The 21,446-nt window shown below is 48.9% G+C and overlaps 1 protein-coding gene across 4 annotated transcripts in view; it reads left to right on the forward strand.

The window, feature by feature from the left end:
* SYTL2 (synaptotagmin like 2) overlaps positions 1-21,446 on the forward strand; it is a 112,958-nt gene that overhangs the window by 68,385 nt on the left and 23,127 nt on the right. The window contains exons 10-17 of one of the 4 annotated variants that reach the window (XM_038761940.1): positions 1,589-1,670; positions 3,812-3,926; positions 6,036-6,878; positions 8,691-8,762; positions 13,392-13,493; positions 16,041-16,094; positions 18,265-18,312; positions 20,709-20,803. In XM_038761940.1, the coding sequence (XP_038617868.1) occupies positions 1,589-1,670; positions 3,812-3,926; positions 6,036-6,878; positions 8,691-8,762; positions 13,392-13,493; positions 16,041-16,094; positions 18,265-18,312; positions 20,709-20,803 (1,411 nt within the window). Of the gene's footprint in view, positions 1-1,588; positions 1,671-3,811; positions 3,927-6,035; positions 6,879-8,690; positions 8,763-12,237; positions 12,345-13,391; positions 13,494-16,040; positions 16,095-18,264; positions 18,313-20,708; positions 20,804-21,446 lie in introns of those variants that run through there. The other 3 variants (XM_038761944.1, XM_038761941.1, XM_038761942.1) reach the window with 3 other exon arrangements.

Below are 21,446 nucleotides of genomic sequence, written 5' to 3' on the forward strand. Positions count from 1 at the left end.
AAGCGCTTTGGTTGAGTCTGTGTGTACGTGGTGCTGTGCCATTTCAGGTTCATTATTACTATATTATCCTCCCGTGGCTACAAGCCAAGTCCACTGAGCTGGGGGGTGAGGACGAGGGCCGGAGACAAAGGAGTTCTTGTTGGTGTGGGGCTTTGCGCTTGCTTAGAGGCTGACGGCTGGGTAAATACTTATTGTTGCTAGTTGTTACCCAGAACTCTAGAGTGGCTTTTGTTGGTCATCCCACCCCCTTCTTCTCACCTCCTTTGGCAACTTGCAATTGGTCTGGGATTCAGTTTCCTGAGAACTTGGCTAACGTACGCTCTAAACCTGCGGGAACTCAGGGGGCAAAATATGTTTGAGGCCCAGGGCCACTTGGAAGATGGGGGCTTCCGAGTGATGCGGGAGCAGGGTTTTCTCAGCCGGACGTCGGGGCGCAGGAGGCGAAGGGGTTGCTGGCCCGTTGGCTGCGGAAGAGCAGGAAGATGAGACACGAGAAGGGTCTTGGTGTCTCCCCATTACCCTGGTCCTCCCCGCAGGGCCACTCTGGGGTTGCTGAGTTTGTTGGGCGAGTTAAAGGTTTTAGGTTTCACCTTGCCCAACCACATTTTATGACCCCCATGAGGTCCATCTGTCAGCATGAGATCACCTGTGTTTGCCCAGCATCAGCTGATCAGAAAAGGCCTCCCCTTGCCCCTCACCAGAGACGACATCGGCCGTTTGAAGTGACCACATTGGCATTCAGGGCTTAATGATAATAAAAATTGTGGTATTTGGTAAGCACTTACTAAGTGCTGAGAGAAGCAGCGTGGCTTAGTGGAAAGAGCCTGGGCTTGGGAGTCCGAGGTCATGGGTTCAAATCCCGGCTCCGCCACTTGTCAGCTGTGGGACTTTGGGCAAGTCACTTCACTTCTCTGGGCCTCAGTTCCCTCATCTGTAAAATGGGGATGAAGACTGTGAGCCCCACGGGGGACAACCTGATCACCCTGTACCCCCCACAACGCTTAGAACATGCTTGGCACATAGTAAGCGCTTCACAAATGCCATTATTATTATTATTATTATAGATACAAGTTAATAAATTTGAGCACGGCCCCTATCCCGCATAGGGCTCAGAGTCTCAATCTCCATTTCACAGCTGATTTAACTGAGGCACAGAGATGTGAAGTGACTCGCCCGAGGTCACACAGCAGACGACACATTAGAACCCAGGTCCTTCTGACTCCCGGGCCTGTCCATTAGGACACGCGGCTTTCTTTCTTCCTCCGTCCTCTTTCCTCCCCACTGCCCTGCCGTTGGTAGCATCAGGAACGTGAGCTCCTACACGTCCTACAGCCTGTGCAAACCTGCAATCTGAGTGTCTTGTAGAGGCAAGTTGCAGTTCCTGTTCTCCAGTAAATAATAATAATCATAATGGCATTTATTAAGCGCTTACTATGTGCAAAGCACTGTTCTAAGCGCTGGGAGTAAAAGCATAATGGTGTCGAGAAAGAGAAGCCTGGAGAATCGGGGTCATTTTTCTTTGCTTCTCCTGGCTCGGAGTATTGAAGCCTCGTCTCTCGGCCTGGGTTAACGGCGGTTTCTTTTGCAGTCTCACCGGGTCACATCCGATTTCGGGTGGATTAGACGTCCCTAAAGACGACGCGAGCAAGACAGCCGTTTCGACAGCAAAGGTAGTTCCAACTCAGACTTCCTTTCAGAGTCGTGCGAGCCTAGCCCTGAGAATGCTTGAGCAGAGCAAAACAGTTAGGAGGGCAGGGTGGATAGGGCTTGAACCTATGCTTAGGGTACAGAAAAGCGTTTAATCTGTTATTCTTCTACAGCAAAGCGTTTAACATGTTATTCTTTTGGTGAAAAGGCCGAGGCTGTATATGCCATTAGTCGGCCTGTGTCATTATGTATTACATATCTATTCTATTTATTTGTACTTCCCAAGCGCTTAGTACAGTGCTCTGCACATAGTAAGCGCTCAATAAATACGATTGATGATGATCTATTCTATTTATTTTATTTTGTTAGTATGTTTGGTTTTGTTCTCTGTCTCCTCCTTTTAGACTGTGAGCCCACTGTTGGGTAGGGACCATCTCTATATGTTGCCAACTTGGACTTCCCAAGCGCTTAGTACAGTGCTCTGCACACAGTAAGCGCTCAATAAATATGATTGATGATGATGATGATGATTTATTGAACACTGTACTAACCGCTTGGAAGAATACAATGTAACAGTATAACAGACACATTCCCTGCCCATAATGAGTGTAAAGTCTAGAGGTGGAGACAGACATTGATATAAATAAATACTAGATGTAACAATAATAATGGTATTTGTTAACGCTTTCTATGTGCCAGGCTTAATATAAATAAATAATCGATCTAATAATAAGAATAGTAGTAATAATAGTGGTATTTGTTAAACGCTTTCTATGTGCCGGGCTTAATATAAATAAATAATGGATGTAACACTAAGAATAGTAATAATAATAATGGTATTTGTTAAACGCTTTCTATGTGCCAGGCTTAATATAAATAAATAATGGATGTAACTATAATAATAATAATAATAGTAGTAATAATAGTGGTATTTGTTAAACGCTTTCTATGTGCCGGGCTTAATATAAATAAATAATGGATGTAACACTAAGAATAGTAATAATAATAATGGTATTTGTTAAACGCTATCTATGTGCCAGGCTTAATATAAATAAATAATGGATGTAACTATAATAATAATAGTAATAATAGTGGTATTTGTTAAACGCTTTCTCTGTGCCAGGCTTAATATAAATAAATAATGGATGTAACAATAATAATAATAATAATAATAATAATAATAATGGTATTTGTTAAATGCTTTCTATGTGCCAGGCTTAATATAAATAAATAATGGATGTAACAATAATAATAATAATGGTATTTGTTAAATGCTTTTTATGTGCCAGGCTTAATATAAATAAATAGTAGATGTAACAATAATAATAATAGTGGTATTTGTTAAATGCTTTCTATGTGCCAGGCTTAATATAAATAAATAGTGGATGTAACAATAATAATAATAATAATAATAATAATGGTATTTGTTAAATGCTTTCTATGTGCCAGGCTTAATATAAATGAATAGTGGATGTAACAATAATAATAATAATAATGGTATTTGTTAAATGCTTTCTATGTACCAGGCTTAATATAAATAAATAATGGATGTAACAATAATAATAATAACGGTATTTGTTAAACACTTTCTATGTGCCAGGCTTAATATAAGTAAATAGTGGAGGTAATAATAATAATAATAATAATGGTATTTGTTAAACGCTTTCTATGTGCCAGGCACTGTACTAAGCGCTGGAGTGAATACAAGCAAATCAAGTTGGACACAGTCCCTGTCCCATGTGGGGCTCACAATCTCAATCCCTATTTTACAGATAAGGCAACTGAGGCACAGAGAAGTGAAGCGACTTGCCTGAGACAGTAGATAAGTAGTCGAGCCGGGATTAGAATCCATAACGTTCCTACACCCAGGCCCGTGCTCTAGCCACAATGCCATGCTGTGCTGTGGGGCTGAGAAAGGGGTGGATATTCATGAATATTAATGTTAATATCTGTCTCCCCCTCTAGACTGTAAGCTCGCTGTGGGCAGGGAATGTTCCCTGCCTACTCTGATGTACTGTACTCTCCTAAGGGTTTAATACAGTGCTCTCCACATAGTAAGCATTCAATATGTAACATTGATTGATTGGTAGGCTGTCACCCCTAACACTGTACAGCTGTTTCCACCTCAGATATAAATGTAATAAACATTTTTTTTTTTTCCCAGCCCAGGAAGAATCCATTTAATAGCTCCAGCGTTCCAGAGAATAATTTATATATCCAGACCAAAAGCGAACAGTCAGGAAGCGGAACAACTGGTTTCCCTCGTACATCAAAAGAGGGTAAATATTTTTTCGGGGGGTCACATATTTTTAATGGTGCTAAACTCTTGACTACAGGGAAATCAGTGGGTTCCTGTTGCAAAATAGAACTTCCAGGAGAAAGTTGGGATTTCATCATGATCCGTCTGTCCGAACCATCTGGTCACTTGCCTGGGAGAAGATATAATCCAGATCTGGAAAGTCCCAGAGCTCACGAATCGTCCCGTTCCGTCCGTCACTGACTGCCGGATTCGGGATTTGGTCGTGCTGCTTTGGCTCCATCAGAGAAAGCAGAGATTAGACCACTTCCCCCCCGGTGAACCCCTTTCCACCCATTCCCTGTCATCCCAGTGAGGTTTAGGGATGGTATCTGCACACAGTAAGCGCTCAATAAATACGACTGAATGAATGAATGAATCTGTTCAGTGCTCCTATGTACCAGGCACCGTTCTAAGCACTGAAGTAGATACAAAGTAATCAGGTTGGACACAGTCCCCGTCCCCCACTGGGCTCCCAATCTTAATCCCCATTTTGCAGATGAGGGAACTGAGGCACCGAGAAGTGAAGTGACTTACTCAAGGTCACACAAGCAGATAAGCGGTGAAGCTGGGATTAGAACCCAGGTCCTCGCGACTCCCAGCCCTGGGCTCTTTCTCCCAGGTCACGCCGCTTCCCCTGCCGGATACTTCCACGTGCTTCTTCCCCCAAGCGTTTCCGTCAGCCGGGATTATCCAGGGGAGAATGGAATGGTCCATTCATTCATTCATTCGATCGTATTTATTGAGCGCTTACTGTGTGCAGAGCACTGTACTAAGCGCTTGGGAAGTGCAAGTTGGCAACATCTAGAGACGGTCCCTACCCAACAGCGGATTCACAGTCTAGAAGGGGGAGACGGACAACAAAACGAAACATATTAACAAAATAAAATAAATAGAATAAATATGTACAAGTAAAATAGAGTAATAAATATGTACAAACATATATACATTTAATATACATATATACATTTAATCAAGTTGTCCCACATGGGGCTCACAGTCTCCACCCCCATTTTGCAGATGAGGTAACTGGGGCCCAGTGAAGTGCCTTGCCCCAAATTGCTTAATTTGGGGCTTAATAAATGCCATTATTATTATTATTATTCTCTGGGCCTCAGTTCCCTCATCTGTCAAATGGGGATGAAGACTGTGAGCCCCACGGGGGACAACCTGATCAACTTGCACTCCCGCCACCAGCGCTTAGAACAGTGCTCCGCACATAGTAAGTACATATCAAATAGCATCATTAGTATTATAACACGATTAATGGTCTTTCTCTGGGAGCGCGAGGCGCGAGGCGTCCATGGGGCTACTGGCTAGGAATGGAGCCAGGGAGGTGAGCTCTTTATTTAGTTGCCTTGGAAGAAGTTGAGATGGGTTGAGAATGGGGCAGCGATAAATGAGCAGGGAGATTTTTTTCATTTCTTCCGAGAATAAATTCCCCAAAGCCCATGGCCCCTTAGAACTTTGTAGCAAAAGCATAGCTGAGTGTTTTAATAATAATAATAATAATAATAACAATAGAGAGAGTAAGAAGAACCTTGGTGTTACGCACTTACTAGGTGCAAATACTGTACTAAGCACTGGCATAAATATAAGGTAACCGCATCAGAACCAGTCCCTGCCCCACATGAGACTCACAGTCTAAAGGGGAGGGAGAACAGGTATTTAACCCCCATTTTACAGGTTAGGAAATGAAGGCCCAGAGAAGTTAAGTAACTTTCCCAAGGTCATACAGCAGGCATGTGGGAGACATGGGATTAGAACCCAGTTCCTTTGGCTCCCAGGCCCATCGTCTTTCTACTAGGCCATGCCGCTTTTGTGCTGATTTGGAGAGTGGTTTTTTGTCGTGTTTTAAAATTTGGTTTCTCTTTCTCATTTCTGCTGAAGAATTTCTGCTGTTTAATGAAGGTTTTTCCTGTACTCCAGGCTTCTGCTGCATGCTCTCTCCACGTTGTCCTTTAAATCGAGACCCTTGACGATTTTTTTATCGAGTGTGTGTTGTCTGCAGAAAATGTCTTTGAGTTTGCCGTCTTCGTTTTGCAGGATGCACTGAATTTTTTCCTTTGCCTCTCCCAATTCTTTCTCCCAGTTGTTCCGAACCCTTCCAAGGAATCCTTTTCCTCCCCAAAGCTTCCCCCGCCCCGGCACATTCCTCCGGACACCGAGGGCAGCCGCCCAACCCAGCCTCCAATCCCCAAACCCAGAAGAGCCCTCTCCAACGCCACAGAACGACGCCCGGAGGACGAACCGCCTTTCCCTAAATCCGGACGAAGGGCCGAGCCCGGGAACGGCCGCTTCCCCCCCCGGGGCATTTTGAAACGCAACTCGAGCACCAGCTCAACCGATTCCGAGGTGACCCGCGGGAATCCGAACTCGGAATCCAAGGGCAAGAATCCGCCCACCTCTGTCAGCATTCCCGAAGGCATTTTGGAGAAGGACCCTTCGGCCGAAGAGGAGGGCTCTTCCCACAGTGCACTGGAACCGCTGAAGCACGTGCGATTCTCGGCAGTCCAAGAAGAGCTTCCTCAGCATCCCCAACTTCATCGTGGGAAGGAAATGGGAGCGTTCGCTTTAGTAGGATCTGCAAAGACTGAGGCCCAGTTGGAAGACCCGGGGCCTTACGTCGGCGTGGAGGAGGATACTGAGTTCTACGGTCACAGAAAACCATTCCAGACCTCTTGGCCGACTTTCGTGCCAACTGCGACGGACACTAACTCACCCGAACAAAACCCGCCGGCTTCGGAGCGGTACGAGATGAATGGGCCCGGCCCGGCCGCCGAGCGCGTCTCAGATCGGGTGGCGAGTCCCCGTTTGGACGGCCTAAGCCCGAGGTGGTCTTCCAGAGAGCTCCCGGCTGACGCTCAGGGGGAGCCTAGAGCCAAGCCCTCCTCCAAGTCAAGCCTGGAATCCGAGTCATCCCCAAATCCCGAGGGTAAGAGAGGGGTTGAGATTCCCATTAGCAGATGGGGGAAATGCCGCCCGCTTTGCTGCCAGTGTGTCAGTTGACGGTATTTTATCGAGTGCTTACTGTGGGGGACGTTGCCATCCCTTCCCATTCCACTGGAATCAGTGCCCCCCATCCTCGCTCCAAAAGTATCGTGTCCCCCATCCCAGATCCCTCTTCACACAGACACCACTTCCAACTCAGGTAGGAAAAGAAGTGTGGCCTATTGGAAAGAGCGCGGGCCCAGGAGTCGGAGGACCTGGGTTCTAATCCTGCCTCCGCCACTTGTATGCCGGGCAAGTCGCTTCACTTCCCTGTGCCTCGGTTCCCTCATCTGTCAAATGGGGATTAAGACTGTGAGCCCCACGAGGGACAGCGCATCCACCCTGATTAGCTTCTATCAGTACAGTGCCGGGCACGTAGTAAACGCTTAAAAAATACCACTGCAGAAAATAAACTCATTTAACTTCTTTGGGCCTCAGTAACCTCAGCTGTAAAATGGGGATTAATACTACAAGTCCCACGTGGGACATGGGCTGCTTGGCTCGTATCTACCCCAGCGCTTAGTACAGTGCCCGGCACATAGTAAGCACTTAACCAGTACCATAAAAAAGGTCAGGCAAGTCTAAGGCGTTTTCCAATTTTCAACCCTTCAGTCAGAGTGTTCTGAGGTGCTGGCTCCTGAAGCCAGACGGGCAGACAAGGGATTGACCATCGGGAGATTTTCTTTGATTCCTTTATCCTTAAAGTATCTTTGGCCAAACTCTCCTCTGTAGTCCCCCTTCAGATAACGTCATCAGGTTTGCCTTGTGATTTCCCAATCATCACGTCCCTGGGACCTGCTACCTGGACCATAATATTTCCACGGTGGAATTTGAGGGGAACCTAGACTTACCTAAATCTCTTTTAACTAATCCAAACCTGGATCTCCGTAAGACTAGCACTGCTGGCCGTTAATGAGTTGCAGTGATCCAGGCGATTCACTGCTTCCCCCTGAAACCAAATAAAGATTCCAGAGCTTCAAGATAAAAGTAATAAAATTGCTCCAGGAAAATAATCTAATATTAAGGAATTTTGGCCGGGGCTTTTGAAGTTTAAATTGCTTCCGGCCTTTCCTAGAAATCCAAAGCAGCAAATGTTTCCAAACTCCCCTTCCCTGCTTAATATGGTGCTTGGTAGGGATTCAACCTGGCCCTTGTCTTTGATGGTTCCATTTCACCAACCCCGATCTTTCCTAGGGATTTTGCCCCCAAAGAAAGAATGATCGAAACCATCCAAGCAGTGACTCCCACCTCTCCAGGGTAGAGGGTTTTAGTGTTCCCACACAGTAATCTGTCTCCCCCTTCTAGACTGTGAGCCCATTGTTGGGTAGGGACCGTCTCTATATGTTGCCAACTTGTACTTCCCAAGCGCTTAGTACGGTGCTCTGCACACAGTAAGCGCTCAATAAGTACGATTGAATGAATGAAATCAAATATATTTATTGAGCGCCTATCGTGTGCACAGCACTGTACTAAATGCTTGGGAGAGTACAATATAACAGAGTTGGTAGACACCTTCCCTTCCCCCAGTGAGCTTACAGTCTAGAGAGGGAGAGAGACGTTAATATAAATAAATTAATGGATACTTGCGTAAGTGCTGTGGGACTGAGGGAGGGATGAATAAAGGGGGCAAAGCCAAATACGAGAGTGAGGCAGAGGGGAATGGGAGAAGAGGAAGTGAGGACTCAGTCGGAGATGAGGAAGTCACCCGAAAAAGGATATGTGAGCGCTCCTTTGAAAAAAGTGTTTTGTATTCCAGCCTGGCAGCCGTGTCCCCCTGAGTCCGCTCCTCCTCAGGTTCCTGATTTCCCCCGGGCGGAGCGTCAGCAAGGTAAGCGCGTTCTTATGAAGGGACGAAATGCTAAGCCGCCCTCCCAGCCTGAGAAATATGCCATTGAGTTCGCCAAGGCCACTGACCATTCCATATCTAAGGTATTAGACTGGTTTAGCCGAAGTTCTCCTCCCGGCGAGACGAGTCTGCCTCCCGATAGCCACCTGGGAGCAGAGTACCCGGGACGGCCACCCGCCAAGCCACCGAGAGTTGGCATCTTGGCCGAAGAGAAGCCCAGGCCAGGCCCCGGTGACTACAGTCCGGCGTTTTTCACTCCCAGCAGACCAAAGCCCGGGAAAGCAGAGTATCCGTCTCAAGGGCTGCCTTTCAGAAACGGGAAAGATGGCAACGGAGCTGTCCCCGGACCCCATCTTATTCTTCCGCCCAGAGATGTCAACTCGGAAGGAGGACAGAAGTCACCACCACCCAGGAGCTATAATTCAGATCAAGATAGTAAGCCCGCCAAACTGAGCCGAGAGCCACCGCGGGTTGGTCAGGGTCCAGGAGGGTGTGGAGAAGTCCACTCCAACTCCGGTCAGTCACGTGGAACCTGCGTCCCCCAAGGATCGGGGGCCCGAGGAAGCCGGCCTTCTGTGCCAGATGAGGTGACCGGCTGGCGTCTGGAAGAACTTCTAATCGGAAGAACACCCAACTCAAGAGCGAGTTTTGGCCCGTCGGAGATCACTGCGCTGAAAGACAAGGCGCCAGTCCAAAGTAACAGAGAGGAATCTACTGACCCACTACAATTTCTCTTGGGCCGAGAGGTCGCCGGGTTCCCAACTGTGGCGGGCGATGGCAGATTTGGGGAGAGAGAACCGAGTTCTCTTCCTCGGGGTGTACCTGAAGGCCCGCTGAGTCCTCGGGAGAAGCCGACCGTCCACCCATCACAGATTGCCAATCGGCGACCCGAGAGCCCCACTCAGGCCGCAGAGAAATACAGGCGAGTAAGTGATCTCAAATCCTTCTGGGAAGGAGAGAAAGCCACTGTAGCTGCTTCTACTCCATTGGCGGGCAAGGACCCCCAGCCTGAGGAAAAACAAGTCTCAGTCCCGCCAGAAGTGAGCAGGCCTAGGACATCTGCCGGGGGGCCCTGTCCCGAAGACCGAAGCAAGTACGGCCTTTCCACTGCTCGCTGGGTGGACCTAGGCCACGGCGGTCAGTTTCCTGACAGCTGTAGTGTTGAAAATGAAAGATTAAATCCGGAACGCGCAGGCCTGTCCAAAGTGTATCCCTCCACTGGCGCCCCTGAGAAAATGCCTTGTCCTGGGAGGAGGACTAGGGAACCTGGAAGACGTCACGAAGCGGATGGTTTTCAGGCCAGAAGCGACGCCGCTCCCTCGGCGTTGGGAAACGATGCTCCAGAGGACCGGAGCGAAGAGTGTTCCCTTTTGGAAAAAGGCAGGCTGCCCGTTTCCCAGGAAAATTCCAGCTCGAGCTCTGGACCCTCAGGGGAAAGGGCGGATGAGGATTCATTGGAACGGGTTTCCCATCGGGCGAATTTCGAGAGCTTAAAAGCCTTCTGGGGCCAGGGAGCCAACTCAAACGAGAAAACCCGGGTTACGGCCAACCCTACTCATCCAAGTAGAGGTTATTTAGGCTCCCACGAGAGCCAGCGACCCAGAGAGTTCAGTGACATTCATCTGACAGAGGCTCCCAGAGGACAAAATGGACGGATGCCCCAAGAAGAAATAAAAATAAATTCCAAGTTTGTCCTTCAGCCCCTCTCTGCTGAAAGCAAGTTGGAACCACCCAGGTGTTTCATTCGGGATTCGACCCGTGAGTCAGAAATGGATATGGCCCCAAAGGGAGAAGGGGAGAGATCCCAAGTGCCGGAGTTCAAGGAGAAGAGAGAGGTCCCAGAGCAAGAATTTGTAGTGAAAACAGCCATCTGTCCTAAAGAACCTAACCACGTCTTTAACAAGGCCGTGAAAGCCCTGCTTTCGGAAATCTCGCTGTCACCACCCCAAGCAGCCGCTGACGGAGGTAGCCAAGGAAAAGGGTTCGGGCCACGGGAGCAGCGGAGTTCTCCAAGCCGTGCGGCGGGCCTCAGAGACACTGTTTATCCAGATGTGGAGGAGAAGGAGGCTGTGGAAGAGAGTGTGGAGAGAGCTGTAGCCCCACCCGCTGCCAAGTCTGCCACCTTCATTGCCAGTTTGGAGAAGCTGTGGATGGAGGCCTCTGGAATGCCCACTTCTTCCCAGCGGGCTTGGTGGGGAATCAGTCACCCAGAGCCTGCTTCTCGGCCAGAGCGGAGGAGGTTGTTTGAAAATTGTATGGAGCCAAGTCGAGGCGACCCGGCTGCTGGCGGTGAGAAAGGGCCACCCTCTCGAGGGGGAGAAGACACCCTAGGAGGGACAGCTATGCCGCTGAAAGCTGACCGGGCTCAGTTTCGGGCAAATGTGGAGAAGCTGCTGGAGGGCATTTCTGTCGCTTCCTCCTCCAGTCTCGGGACGAAGCCTTTATTCCGGGAGGAGCCCGGGGCTCCCCAAGGGCTGGCATCTTCCAACCTGGTTGTTTCCGACCCTCGAAAGATGAAGGCGCCTCCTCGGAGGGAAATTTCCGAGGCTGTTGAAGAAACGGTTCTTCCCTCCAAAGCTGAGATGCGCGATTTCAACGCCAGATTGGGAAGACTGATCAAGGGAGTCCAGGGGGTTTCTGGGAATGAGCTGCAACTGAGGACGCAAAAAGGGAACGACCCAACTCCTAGTCCCGATGGCCCTCCGGAGGGAGAGGTCCCTTGGGCGTTACCTGAATTACTTATCTGGGGCCGGCGAAGCAAGAGCCTTCCGGAGGAACCAAAGGAAACAGTGGAGAAGTCTGTAGCTCCGTCTAAAGCAGAGCATTCCCTCGGGACCGATTTAGAGAGGCTCCCGAATGAGGCACCTGACACTCCTCATCCTCCGCCCGAGGGGACGGTGTGGAAGGGATTTTTTGACCACGTAGCTGCCCAGTCAGGGCAGGGAAGGGAGTCTGGGGAAGTGGAGGAGGAGGGAAAGGTCTTGACACTAGCAGAGGACAGAGATGTGGAGTTGGTTGGAGGTGAACCTGGGCTGGGTGTCAGAAGAGGGCCTCCTGCCCTAGAAGGCAGCACGCAGGACCCCGGAACCCCTCACCCTGGGGCGGCTCCCACTAAGATGCCACAGTTTGAGGCAGGAGCCGGTGAAACTCTAAGTGAGACACCGAGCCTGAATTTGAGGGACAGTGAAAATGAGGCCCAAAGAGGAGAGGGAGTTCAAGTTAGGGAAGAGCTACTGAAAGGAAGTGGTCCAGCCAGTGTTCCTGTGAGCTGTGAAAAAAGCGTGGGAGTAAAGAAGATGGAAATGATACTGGCATCTCCAGTTGAAGGAAAAGAAGAGGATGAGGATGAGGAAGGGGGAGAGGAGGAAGAGGAGGAGGAGGAAGAAGAGGAGGAGGACGAGGAAGAGGAGGAGGATGAGGGGGAAGAGGAGGAGGACGAGGAGGAGGAGGAAGGGGAAGAGGAGGAGGAGGAGGAAGGGGAAGAAGAGGAAACAAGCTGCTCTGACTCGGGTTTTTCAGCTAGATGCTTGAACTCCACTCCAGAAAACCGGATACGTCCTTCCCGTGAGCATTTTGAGTTTATACAATCCTTGTTTTAAATGGTTTGAATCCATAAGACATCGATTTGTGAAAGGCTAAGAGTTAGGAGTAATAAGCTAAGATTATATACTTTCATTTTCCCTCCCCAAAATAGCGTTATATTTTAGTTATTGTTACGAAATTTCCCCGGTAATGCCAAACGCACTAGACTATTCCCCTAACTTCTGGGATTTGTGGAAGAAAGTTCAGTCGCATGGTACCTTGTGGGGACTTTTTCTTTTTTTTTCTTTTTTTGGATGAACTTCACTGGTAACCAGGTGTGGGGACGAGATTGTTAGACTGTTGAGTCACCCACGAGAAACCCGATAGACCCAGCCCTCCCATAGTGTAAGGCCTTGCAAAACCCTCTGTAGGGAAAACTCACTGTAGCACGCGCACACCCGCACAACATGACACACACACAAACACAATTTTTCCAATACCACGGCAGACCAGATCACGCCGCAAGGACGTTGCTTCCCAGCACCAGTCAGGAGTAGTTGTTGAGCTCCTACGGTATTCGGAGAGCTGTTCTAAGTACTTGGGAGAGTCCCGTAAGTTAACAGATCAATCAATCAATCGTATTTATTGAGCACTTACTGTGTGCAGAGCACTGTACTAAGCGCTTGGGAAGTACAAGTTGGCAACATATAGAGACAGTCCCTACCCAACAGTGGGCTCACGGTCTAGGAGGGGGAGACAGAGAACAAAACAAATCATATTAACAAAATAAAATAAATAGAATAGAATAGATGAGGTGTTCTTGGTGAGGAGCTGATAGTTTAAAGACAGGTACAAACTGAAGAGGCTCTGTGAAAGCACTGATCCAGGCTGGGTTTAAACCCTACAATTTAGTAGTATTTATTGAGCGCCCACTTGGTGTGGAGCCCTCTACTAAGAATGATTTTTGGATGGCATTTTTAAACCGCTCTCTCATTTGGCCTTGCGCGAGCCTCGTTTTTGTTTCTCTAAAGACAGGTTATCTTTTTGTTCGACAAGAGGGCAGTGTTCACCTGATCTTTCTCGCAACAGGTTCGGAAGAAGAGTCAAATCCCGTTTTGAAGGCTTTGAAAAGGACCGCTGATAGGAAAGTGCCTTCCAAAAGTCTAGAGGACATTTCGTCAGACCCACCAAGTGAGAATCGAGCTTGCCTGCCGCCCGTGCCCCCGACTTGAGCTTGAAAAACCGCTTCCGTGCTGTCCCCTGGTCCCCCCTGCATGGAGTTTGGTTCCCGAACTCCAGCTGTGGGCTTGGCAAGTCACTTCCCCTAACCGAGCACGCTAGCAGACCCTCCAGCCCCACTTCCTCGAGCAGAACCGGGGGCTCCCCCGGGATCCCGTGGCCAGTTCTCCTTCGGTCGCGAGGCCCTTGGAAACAGGGCTTCTGGTTTCGCCCGCGGCCTCAGCCACGGCGACGGGCGTGTTTTCAAGAGGCGCGGTGCAGGAGCTAGCTGGATTTTGCAGAACGTAGTAAGGGCTCGATCCTTGTCCGCGCAAAGCTCGTTTCTAACCTTCCCCTGCCGTGCTTCCCTGGACTAATCTTTCTCCTACGCACGCATCCCGGTGGCAGGGACTATGTCGGTCAGCCAGTTGTGTTTATTGAGCACTTACTATGTGCAGAACACTGTACTAAGTGCTTGGGAGAGTACAGTATAATATAACAGACATAGAGTAGGCCAAAATCTCTAGTGTGGCCCTGTCTTAGCCAAGGCAGACTGGATTTCCCAGCCAAATGGGACATGGGAAACTGGGTGGGTTTTTTTTTTTAAATCCTTCTTTATTCAAAAGGAACAGAAAGCGCCCCGGTTCACTGGATGCTCTGCCGCTCGTGCCCTGCTTGGAAATATCCCAGCTTCATTGAGAATCCTTTCTCCTTCCACCAAGCCAGAAGCCCCCAACCTGTCCCTTCTGTCTGACTCAAGCACCGATAGAATAAGCCAGGGTCAGTGCCAAGCTCTTAAGATCTGGTCAGATCTTACAAGCGCTTAGTACAGTGCTCTGCACATAGGAAGCGCTCAATAAATACGATTGATGATTGATGATCCGGTGAGCTACAGGTTGAGGTAAACACGAAGGGGAGTTTGTTTGTTTGTAAAGGTATTTGTTAAGCGCTTATTGTTGCTAACCACTGTTCTAAGTAGCTCCGCATGGGGCTCACAGCTCAAGCAATAATAACAATCATTGTGGTATTTGTTAAGCGCTTACTATGTGCCAAGCACTGTACCGAGCGCTGGCGTAGATATAAGGTAATCAGGTTGGATACGCATCCTGCATGGGACTCCCAGTCTTAATCCCCAGTTTACAGCTGACGTAACTGAGGCCCAGAGAAGTCAAGTGACTTGCCCAAGGTCAAACAGCAGACGTGGAGCAGAGCTGGGATGAGAACCCACTTCCTCCAACTCCCAGGCCCGGGCTCTTTCCGCTCCGCCAATTGTCAGCTGTGTGACTTTGGGCAAGTCACTTCACTTCTCTGGGCCTCAGTTACCTCATCTGTAAAATGGGGATTAAGATTGTGAGCCCCCCATGGGACACCCTGATCGCCTTGTAACCTCCCCAGCGCTTAGAACAGTGCTATGCACATAGTAAGCGCTTAATAAATGCCATCATTATTATTATTATTATTTCCGGTAGGCCACACTGCTCCTCTCATTTTATGGTTAAGGAAACTAAAGGCGCAGAGATGTGAAGGGACCTGGCCAAGGCCACACAGCAGGGAAGCAGCGTGGCTCAGTGGAAAGAGCCCGGGCTTTGGAGTCCGAGGTCATGGGTTCGAATGCCACCTCCGCCACATGTCTGCTGTGTGATCTTGGGCAAGTCACTTCACTTCTCTGAGCCTCAGTTCCCTCATCTGCAAAATGGGGATTATGACTGTGAGCCCCAAGTGGGACAACTTGATCACCCCAGCGCTTAGAACAGTGCTCTGCACATAGTAAGCGCTTAACAAATGCCATCATTATTATTAGGTGGCAGAGCCGGGATTGGACCCTTCCCACCAGACCACGCGGCTAAATGCCGTTACATTTAGCAGCCTTAGTCCTGGGGCTGTTTGCCTTCTGGAGGTTGGAGAGATGCAGGGATTTTCAGGGTTAAAAAAAAAAAAAGACGCCTCCAGTATTCCCGTACGCAGCATTTAAAATACCGATACCCACACTCTCAGCTGCTGCCAACATCCCATTAGCAGCCGGTCCCCAGCTCCATCCCTCCCCCGTCAGCCGGCTTTCCCAAGCAGCCTCCCGGAGATGGTGTCTAACGATGATGCATTCCCATCAATATTTGCTACTAGACCGTGGGCGTAGGAAAGTGATCGTCACGCCCGAGCGGGGCTTTCAATCCCTTGGAAAACGTAGGCGTCGCTGCCCTGGGCTTTCTGCTCCCGGCCGATCCCGCTGCTGCCGTGCCATTGAGCGCTCGGGATGACCCCTCCGGCTCCGGAGGTCAACGCGCTGCCGGGCACCGATGCGAATTGCATCAGCCCGGAAATGGGATCCTTGGCTCGCCTTGGCTCGAGTGGGTGGTCCCGACAGAAAATATTTGGAGGAAGACACCTCGCTCATTTGGTCTTCTGTTCAGCTGTCACCCAGGGCTGCTTCTCCGCCCTTCGTTTTCTAACTCCCGTGGCTTCCAGTGTCCTTCATCTCCGGGCAGCCGGCTCATTAACCGTCTGTAACTTTCTCCTGCACAGATCCGGCCAAAGTAGATATTCCAAAAGAAGAATTAGTTCGTAGTGCTGAAGATGGTAAATATCTCCTCTCTGCCTGCATGCCTTGGGTTTCGGGGTGGGCAGGGGGGGCATTCCAGTTTCCAGGGTGGGGCGCGTACTTGGCAAGTTTGAGTTCGGATCGGCACCGGGTCAGAAATGGGGAGAACGGTATTGGGCTGGGTATGCTTCGGATGCGAGCGTAGAACCGGTTTGCGTTCCTGATGCCGCCACCGCTGGTCTCGGTGAGGGAATCTGTACGTGACTGGACAGGGAAGAGGTTTCTATTTTTAGAAACCTCTTCTTGGGGGGTCTTACCCAGTTGGCCCTCTTCTTGCCCCCAGTGAATTCAGGGATTCTCCTTGGGGGCCGAATCCCAGGTCTGGGCTCTTCTCATCTCGACTCTTGCGTTCAGGAGATGGGTTCAGTCTCTTAGAATCCGGGACTTTTCTAATCAATCAATCAATCAATCGTATTTATTGAGCGCTTACTATGTGCAGAGCACTGTACTAAGCGCTTGGGAAGTACAAATTGGCATCACATAGAGACAGTCCCTACCCAACAGTGGGCTCACAGTCTAAAAGTCTAATCGTTCCTGGCCCTCGGAAGGTGGTTCGAGTGTTAAGTGAAAAGGAAGGTTCTTTCTCAGTGAGGCTCTCCCGTTTTAGTCTAAAATGAAAGATTGGGAAGCCTGGAACTCATGTATTAGAGGGGAAGCTGCTCTCTCCTGTATCCGGGAATATCAGTGAAACAATCAATAGTATTTATTGAGTGCTTACTATGTGCAGAGCACTGTACTAAGCGCATGGGAGGGTACAATACAACAGAATTAGCGGACATGTTTCCTGCCCATAGCAAGTTACGGTCTATAGGGCAGCGTGCAGTCTAGACGGGCAAGAGAGCACACTGTCTTTTTGCTCAGGAACAAATGAGGGGAGGTAAAATTCCTTTATAGTTGGAGACATTGATAGAGCCATGATCCATCTTGCTTCACTGATCCCGTGGTAATCATGAATATCATTTGTTTAAGGAAGCGGCTTGGCCTAGCAGAAAGAGCATGGGCCTACGAGTCGGGGGACCTGGGTTCTAATTCTGCCTCTGCCACTTGTCTGCTGTGTGATCCTGGGCAAGTCACTTAATTTCTCTGTGCCTCAATTCCCTCATCTGTAAAATGGGGATTATACCCTAGTCCCTCCTACTTACTGTGGAACGCGGACTGTGTCTAACCTGTCTTGTAGTCAGCACGTAGTACAGTGCTTTGCACATAGTAAGCACTTAGCAAGTTTGTGGCAGGCACTGTACTAAGTTCTGCAGTCGATGGAAGATGATCGGGTTAGACATCGTCCCTGACCCCTATGGCGCTCGCGGTCTGAGTGCAGCTCTTAATATCATGAGTCGATGCCCTTCTGGGGTAAAGACCGCAGGATTTTGCTGCCCTGAAGCCAGGCTTCTTCACTTGAAAATAACGTGGCCTAGCAAGAAGAGCACAGGCCTGGACGTCAGAGGACCTGGGTTCTAATTCCGGCTCTGCCCCTTCTCTGCTGTGTGACCTTGGACATGTCACTTCACTTCTCTGTGCGTCATCTGTAAAATGGGGATTAATAATAATAAGGTTGGCATTTGTTAAGCGCTTACTATATGCCAAGCACTGTTCTAAGTGCTGGGGTAGATACAAGGTAATCAGATTGTCCCACGTGGGGCTCACAGTCTTCATCCCCATACAAGGTAATCAGATTGTCCCACGTGGCGCTCACAGTCTTCATCCCCATTTTACAGATGAAGGAACTGAGGCCCAGAGAAGTTAAGTGACTTGCCCAAGGTCACACAGCTGACAGGTGGCGGGGCCAGGATTAGAACCCATGACCTCTGGCTCCCCAGCCTGTGCTCTTTTAAAACTATGACCCCAATGTGGGACAGGGACTGTGTCCAACCCGATTATCTCTTTTCGACCCCAGCGCTTAAATACAGTACCAGGCCCATAGTAAGCGCTTTACAGATTCCATTGAAAAAAAGATATAAAAATAAATCACCTCAAATGTCCAGGGAAGGATCAGTTCTGGAAGGGGAAGAGATGTAAGAGGAATATTCAAAGGTGCCCGGGGAGAAGGTAGAAAATTACCACCTCGAGTTTTTCATGGTTTGCTGTCTTATTCTGATGGGAGTCTTATTAACAGTTCTCTCAAAATGACACTGTGGCTCTTCTGAGCAGATGCGAAAACAGATCAACCACAAGATACAAATGAAAACAGGCCAGGAAGTGAGTAGCAGAATGTTTGCAGCGAGCCTAATTGTCCAATACCCCTTCTTAAGGGTGAAATGGTCTGAAATAATAACTAACCCCCGGAATGACGCAGCATGTTTTTGTCACTAAATCCCTGCAGTGGGCAAAACCGTTTCATTGCAGCTAAGACGGTCTAGGGCATTTCCACGCTAGCCATTTGAGCACTCGCTGGCGGGCGGGATGTATTAGCCCATGTTCCCCTGATGAGGGGAGGCTAGAAAGGCGGGAGGCGGGGACCAAACCGCAGTCGACTTTGATCTCCTTCAGCTTTCGCTGAAAACTGTGAAATGATTGATCTTTTCTGAGCCGGTTAAGATGCGAAGGAAATGCAGCTCCTCTTTGGAGCGGTCGCTCCTCCTTGCCTCCCCGGAGGGCTGCATCCTTCCCCTCCCGAGATGTGAGCGACTAAGGAAAGAATTTCATCATCATCATCATCAATCGTCTTTATTGAGCGCTTTCTATGTGAAGAGCACTGTACTAAGCGCTTGGGAAGTACAAATTGGCGACATATAGAGACAGTCCCTACCCAACAGTGGGCTCACAGTCTAAAAGGGGGGAGACAGAGAACAAAACCAAACGTACTAACAAAATAAAATAAATAGAATAGATATGTACAAGTAAAATAAATAAATAAATAGAGTAATAAATATGTACAAACATATATACATATATACAGGTGCTGTGGGGAAGGGAAGGAGGTAAGATGGGGGGGATGGAGAGGGGACGAGGGGGAGAGGAAGGAAGGGGCTCAGTCTGGGAAGGATGGGAAGGCCCGTCGATGGGGAATATTGTTGGGAATTCTAGCCAGGGAGCCTAGAGGATCCTATCTGCCTGTGAAATGCTGAGAAGCAGCATGGCCTAGCAGAGAGAGGGCGGCCTGGGAGTTGGAGAGCCTGGGTTCCAATTGCCGGCCCTGCCGATCGCTTTCTGGGTGACCGTGGGCAAGTCACTTCACTTCTCTGTGCCTCAGTGCTCCTGTTCTCCCTCCTACTTAGACTGTGAGTCCCATGCGGGACAGGGGCTGAATCCAACCTAACTGACCTGTATCTACCCCAGTGTTTAGAACAGTGTTTGAAACATAGTAAGCGCTTAGCAAATACCATAAAATGAAAGAACAGAGGTGGCCGGAGGGATTTGAAGTCCCGGACTGTTCCTCGGGCCACACTTTGATGTCTGTAGCTGCAACTCCTTGAAAAACAGCTGGGGTTTAAAAAAAAAAAAAAAAGAGGCATGCCTTTGGCATAGTGCTTGACACCTACTAAGAGGGTAAAAAATACCATTATCATGATCAATTCCTAATATATATTGAGTGCTCACTCTCTGCAGAGCACTGTACTGAGTGCTGGGAGAGGACGGTAAAGTAGACATGCTCTCTGCCCTCAAGAACCTTACAATCTAGCAGGGGTAACATTAATGAAAGACTTTGACAATTTGGTAGTCCAGCCTGGGAATACTCCCTTGTCTGAACCTTTTTTCTCTTTTCGAATGAAAGTGTACATTTTAGAAGCTAGAAAAATCAATCATCAATGGTATTTACTGAGCGCTTACTGTGTGAAGGGCATTGTATTAAGCACCTGGGAAACTACAATAGATAGAATCAGTAGACTTTCCCTACTCACAAGGAGCTTACGGCTTGCAGTCAGTCATTAGGACCACAGACCCAGCGATGGTTTTCAGTCAGTCATATTTATTGAGCGCTTTCTATGTGCAGAGCACTGAACTAAGCACTTGGGAGAGTACACTATAACAATAAACAGACACGTTCCCTGCTCACAACAATCTTACAGTCTAGCACTTCTCTGTGCCTCGGTTCCCTCATCTGTAAAATGGGGATTAAGACTGTGAACCCCACGTGGGACACGGACTGTGTCCAACCTGATTATCTTGTATCTACCTCAGAACTCAGTTCCGTGCCCGACGCACAGTAAGCGCTTAACAAATACCGTTAACAAAAATTCCAATGGAAATTCTCCCTGGTTTGAAATTTGACAGTGTTGTGGCCATTGAAGGCAAGCCCATTGGGAAGCATTTCCCACTGGGAAATGGTCCGTCTTCAAATGCCAGTGGCGATCCTATCCTAGTTGGAGGAAAGCTAGCGGGTTCATTGGAATGGCCTGTCTTCGTCTCATTCGGCTCCCTGCTGTAGAACTAAGTCTGCACTGACCACAGCAGCACACGGCTTCCTTTACCTTCTTTTGCATGTAGACATCTGTGAACTTGACCCGTTCCAATGCGCTCCTCCCTTTCGGAAAGCCAGCACATTCACGCACCCCCAAGCGGGTCTCTCTGTCCTCCCACCCGGCTTTGGCATTGTCCCGTTGTCGTCCGCAAGCGGTCAGGGTTCCTTAAAAAATGGGAATGCTGCTCTTCAGTTTCCACAGGGCCATCAGCCCCTGAGCACCAGTTTTTGCAGCCTGAAAAACTCAAAAGGATGAGCAAGTCTGTGCCTGCATTTCTCCAGGATGAGGCAAGTTTGCGCTTGAAACGTGTACGTGTGGAACGGGCTGGAGTCGGGTGGCTGTATTGGTTTGGGTCCTGAGGCGACTGCTGATTCTGCCATATCGTACTTTCCCAAGCACTTAATGCAGTGCTCTGCACGTAATCCCTGAATTTACTTTGAGATCCTCAGTCTGGTACCTCTCCGGTCACCCGTGGCAACCAGTTCTGGAAGTCGGCGATGAGGAGGAATGCTTCCTTAAGCGCTCAATAAATACCGCCGATTGATTGATGTCCTGGGAAGATGGAGGAAGCTTCATTTACCTGCCTAGTCACGGCGGGACCCTAGAGAGCCTCAGTAGTAATAGGAATAGAATTCATTAAGCGCTTACCGTGTGCAGAGCACTGTACTAAGCACTTGGGAGAGTAGAATACGACAGTTGATAGACATGTTCCCTGCCCACAAGGAGCTTGCAATCGTACTAAGCGCTGGGAAATGATGCACAGACGAGAATTAGGCACAGTTCCTCTCAGTTAACTTTCTGAAGCATTCCTCCTTTTCACCGACTTCTAGAACTGGTAGCCACTGGTGACCGGAGAGGTTCGAAGCCGAGGATCTCGATGTAAATTCAGGGAGTAATAGTAGTCTACTCGCTTTGGGATTACTTTATGGC

This window comes from Tachyglossus aculeatus, chromosome 20 (assembly GCF_015852505.1).
Source record: "Tachyglossus aculeatus isolate mTacAcu1 chromosome 20, mTacAcu1.pri, whole genome shotgun sequence".
Classification (NCBI taxonomy): domain Eukaryota; kingdom Metazoa; phylum Chordata; class Mammalia; order Monotremata; family Tachyglossidae; genus Tachyglossus; species Tachyglossus aculeatus.